This window comes from Phaethon lepturus, unplaced genomic scaffold (genome assembly GCF_000687285.1).
Source record: "Phaethon lepturus isolate BGI_N335 unplaced genomic scaffold, ASM68728v1 scaffold52631, whole genome shotgun sequence".
Classification (NCBI taxonomy): Eukaryota; Metazoa; Chordata; class Aves; order Phaethontiformes; family Phaethontidae; genus Phaethon; species Phaethon lepturus.
In genome coordinates, this window is record NW_010518034.1 from 11,006 (window position 1) to 15,779 (window position 4,774).

Genomic DNA, 4,774 nt, shown 5'->3' on the forward strand with positions numbered 1-4,774 from the left:
CTAAAACAAGTCCATCGCATTCTGGATGTGCTATTCCGTTACATCAGCGGCAGGTCTGAAATTTCCCTCATTTCATGAGGAATTCTGTGTATGTGAGTGTGTATGCCTTTGTTTGAATTCAGATTCTGAATTCACATACACAAAATGTAGAAAATCTCTTATGTATCTACACTGATACCACCTAAAATTAGGGAGATTACTGCAAAAGGAGAAGCAGCTGCTCAAAGCAATAGTATTGAGAGTTATGCATTACACAGGATTAACACTTTTCGTGATAGGTGTTGAACAATGTGCAAAAGAGCTGATTATCCTTGATTTTGAAATGACTATGCACGGACAGTGTGAAACATTTAACTATATAAAGATGACATATTATGTTCAAATTATAATTGTTTTGACATACTCCCAAAAGAATTGTAAACCATAAAGAACCTCAGTAATCATAAAGCCATAATTCTTATGCCAAAAAATTGAATTCTTAATGCAGTCATCTTAAACATGCCCAGAGTGCAGATAAACAGACACTTGACATTTGGTATTCTGCAACCTAGGTGTAGAAATAATGTGCATCTACAAATACGGATCTGTGGTGAGTATAATTTTTCCACTTCAAATGCATTGTTTTGTAGCCCAGCCTTGAAGCTGGAATGTATGAAATGTTACAGCCTTTGTTAGAATGGTTACTGCCTTTTATAATTTTGTTTCAATACAAAGACACAGTTTTTAGGCCTTGTGTGTCTGCAGAAATGGCTTCTTCCTGCAACAAAAAGAAACTGGATAACCATGACACATGCTTCGTTTAACTATACTTCAGTTTTTCTCTGCTGCACAGGCAGATTTCAGGAAGTCCAAACAGAAAAGTGTTCCCCATTTTGCTTTGTTTCTGCCTTAGAAGAGAAATGAAGGCTGGAGGGACCTTGGGAGGAGGAGGACATAACTTGTGAGATGGGTGATTCTCCACAAAATCATGTTATGTTGGTAAAGATTTTGTTTTGGGGTGAGAATTTGCTTATAGATACATGTGTCAGTGTGGAACATTATGGAAGAAGAGGCAAAGGGAACCAGAATATCACATTGCTAAAAGATGAGGTACAGGAAGGCAGGCAGGCTAAGGTGAAGGCAGAGGGCAGGAGCAGATGGGTGAACTGTTCAGTAGAGCAATGGAGAAAGAACATCCAATGTAAAAAAAACCAACCAAACAAAAAAAACCCCAAAACCTTCAGAGAACTGTCAGACATCGATGGTGTCAGAGTTCAGATATATGTCATAACATATGCCTTACGGACATCCAGGGAGACAGAACTCCCAAGCTTTCAGCTGAGCTGCCATGCTTTCAGCTCTCCTACAAAGGTGTGTAAACTGATAAAACACCATCTTCCAGAATTAAATTAAACTGTCAGGTTCCTTTGAAAGTTTATTTTGTTCAATTACAGAGCAACAGGTGTACCAAATGAAAATAGAATATGTCAAGTTCATTACCAACAATGGAAGTATTCCTTTATACCACATGTAATTTAACTTTGCTGTAGGGTGCTGTTAGATGACAAAAGTTTTAACGGATTCTAAAAGCAACTCGACAAAATCAAGCATTACGTCACCACCACTTCTGGCTCAGAAAGTTGGAGTCCCAAACCATTGGGGAGTATTCTGAGAAGTATCATTAATTGCTTATTTGTTTTTACACTTTTCCCTGAGATATTTACTGTAACTATGATATTGGACCAGATGAACTTTCTTTGGGCTATTTTTATATGATGTGGTGCTTTCCAGCAGAAAATATCAGAAATTTTCAGATTTGACTGTCATTGCTCCTCCTGGCTTAACTTTTTTTTTTGGCAATCAGACTCATGTTGACTGTAAAAAACAAAACAATTCAGACTAGACCAGCCGAAATTGGACTAGTCTAGAGTCTGAAGGGTGCAGGTCCTAGTGAAGGAATGGTTTCCAGCAAGGGGATATGGTAAGCTTCCGTTGCATTATTTTATCCTGTATCAATCTGATAGTGAAAATACCTACTTATCTTTGTAATAAAATTGGTCCATGACCTCGGAAGGCACATTATCTCAAATGGTTTAAACTAAAAGTCACTGAATGCTATAGTTGACCTTTCTTATTTTAGTCAATGTCCTTTGAGGCCCATCATCTCACCGTTCCGTCAATAAAGTGGCTTGGTCTCCTTCCATCTGATCTTGAGAGGTTAGTTATTTCCCCATAAGAAACAGAAGTATTCTTCTGCTTCATAGACAGAAAATGCAGTCTGACCTAAATGCATAAAAAGGCAACTGACATTTAAATCCATTATTCTTTTCATGCATTATTTTGGTTTAATATAAACAAATACGTTGGAATAAATATGTTTTAAGTATATGAGAAAATTTAACAGCTTTATTTTCTTTTCAGATTAAATATACGCAAAGATGCCCTGATTCCATTTACAAAGCAAGATCAAAATAAGTTAGCAAGTATACAAAAGAGACCTTACATTGCTTGCCAGCCAATGTGGAAAAAAGAAGTATGTATAAACCTATAAACCTAAAAGTTTCCTATTTCCTCCTCCCCACAGGACAAATCCTATTGCCTGCAATCCTGTTCCTCTTTATGATGACAAACTCTTAGAATGGCAGAACCGGTAAGGTTTTGCAGCCCTAAAAGAAGGCAAGATTGAGAAAGCCCATGCCCACTGCCTCTCTGAATCAGTGGGCCTCAATTGCTTGCAGGCCATAACCAGCAGCATTTTAAGCTTTCCTGACACTAGTCATCTGATGATCATATGCTGTGCATGGGATTTTAGTGCGTTCCTAAATATTACAGAATATATTACATCTTTACAAGTAGGGGAATGCTTACAACAGTTACTCTGTACTAGACCTCTACTCTTGCCTGTAGCTTTTACAGGCAAGAATCTCAGTTCGGGCATATATTGTGTGAAATGGTTAGGAAGGAAGAAAAGGCATTATGTGCCTTCTCCTTCCTGTTTATACTCATAAACTGTTTGTGTTACTGTGAGGTACACACACATGAACATACAGTGAATTCAATCTCAGCTTAGTGGCAGGGATTTTGCAGCACCATGTCCAGTAATACTAGCCTTAGAGTTCTACATGCACATCCAGCAAGTGTAATTATTATTTAAATAATTGCCTAACCCTGGATCAGGCTGATGTTGCAGCATCACACATTAATTTGTTCTTTTTTTTAGCTGGAAATTATGGCAGCATCTAAACTGAAGGCTGAAATCCAAGTTTTAACTTCTCTTTCATCAGATTACCTTTCCAGAGTCTATTTACCAAACAAACTGCAATTCGGTGGATGGCTATGAATGCTTGTTTGCAAATGAAATGTTTTTCTTGAGATTGATTTATTTTGTTGACTGCTCTTAGAAAAAATGCAAAGACAGAGGAGTATGCTTCAGCTTCTTGTTAGGTTTCCTTATCGCTATATCTAGATGATCATTCTCTCTTTTTCCTCTTTCAAAACGTAAGAGAAATTACAACCTTTTTACAGAATACTGTTGCTTCCATTTTGTGGCTTCTGCACTGTAACGATGCCAAATGCAACGATACATACATAAAAAGATAATGATGAGGTATGTTCTTTCTGGCCAGAAAATGTTAAGTTCAAAAACATATAAAGGATTTGCTTTGCCTTCTGTCTTAAAGCACAAGATGATGCTGTACCAACCTTTTTATTTTTGAAGAGAGTAAAAGACTTTGTTAATTTATTGCGCATGCTTCCTTTGGGAAATTAAGTACAGCATTGTGGCATTTTGAGTTCGCTGTAAATTCAGACCAAAAAGTTAGAGATAATTCTTCAGTACTGCCTATCTCAAGCAGCTATAAACGTTCCAGCAACCAAATTACTATGTCTTCAATGAACAAGTGAGCCAGCAGATGTTACTGATTAAGAATTTAATAAACAATCCTGTTAATGATGCACATTGTAACAGAATCCCTTGTTCATTTTCTTTATTTAGTTGGCTCTAAAACAGTAAAAAGGAGCAGGAAACTGTGGTGATTAAAGTTTACAATCAATTTTATGTGAGGAAACCAGATTGACTGCAGAGAAAATACTTCCAAAATTGATCTACAGTCATCAGCATGGATCTTGCAAATAATATTTTCAGTAGACTAGCTAGTTGGGTTTTTTTACTGATGTTCCACCAGGATTAAACACAAAAGGAATTAAAATTTCTTTTTATTTACTGCACAGTAGCAGTGTTACTACCTTCTAGCCATTTCTAGTGTCCAGGTGCACAACCAACCTAGACGCAGAACAAACACAAGGCAATTCCATCAGCAGGTGTAATGGCCACGGGTCAGCATTACCACAAGTGGGTCAGACCAACGTGGAGGCAACGGGCCTACGCAGAGGTGAGAAGCAGGGGAGGTTTTCTGTGCTCGGCCTTAGGGCTTCGTTTTCCTGAGTGAGTTTCTGAAATACTCGGCGCAGCGTTCTATCAGAGGCTAACGCTATGCGGACTCCAACAGGCGAGCTGCCCCACGCTGCAGTAGTTGTATTTCGTGCCACCCAAGGGGAGCTTTGACCCGTCTGGCCCCCCGAACTCGCTCGACGCCACGGGAAGCCACCCTATGAGCCATGTCCGGGGCAGCGCTACAGACGTCACTACTCAGTTGACCCCGTTCCTCACACCGCAGAGAAAGACAACGAAATTAATCCTTTTTCCTTCTCCTTAGCAGCAGCGCCACGCAGATCCCCAGCTGGCCGAGAGAGCAGGCACGCCGGCCCGCCCGCGCAGGGTTCGTCCCGCGCGGCA

The 4,774-nt window shown here is 39.3% G+C and overlaps 1 protein-coding gene across 1 annotated transcript in view; it reads left to right on the plus strand.

The window, feature by feature from the left end:
- The window catches only part of SPO11 (SPO11 meiotic protein covalently bound to DSB), a gene marked incomplete at its 5' end in the record, with an annotated part of 13,709 nt that extends 10,390 nt beyond the window's left edge, over positions 1-3,319 (plus strand). Inside the window, 4 exons of the mRNA XM_010296567.1 lie at positions 552-589; positions 2,120-2,196; positions 2,401-2,512; positions 3,200-3,319. Coding sequence (XP_010294869.1) covers positions 552-589; positions 2,120-2,196; positions 2,401-2,512; positions 3,200-3,319 — 347 coding nt within the window. The remainder of the gene's footprint in view (positions 1-551; positions 590-2,119; positions 2,197-2,400; positions 2,513-3,199) is intronic.
- Between the last annotated feature and the right edge of the window lie 1,455 nt (positions 3,320-4,774).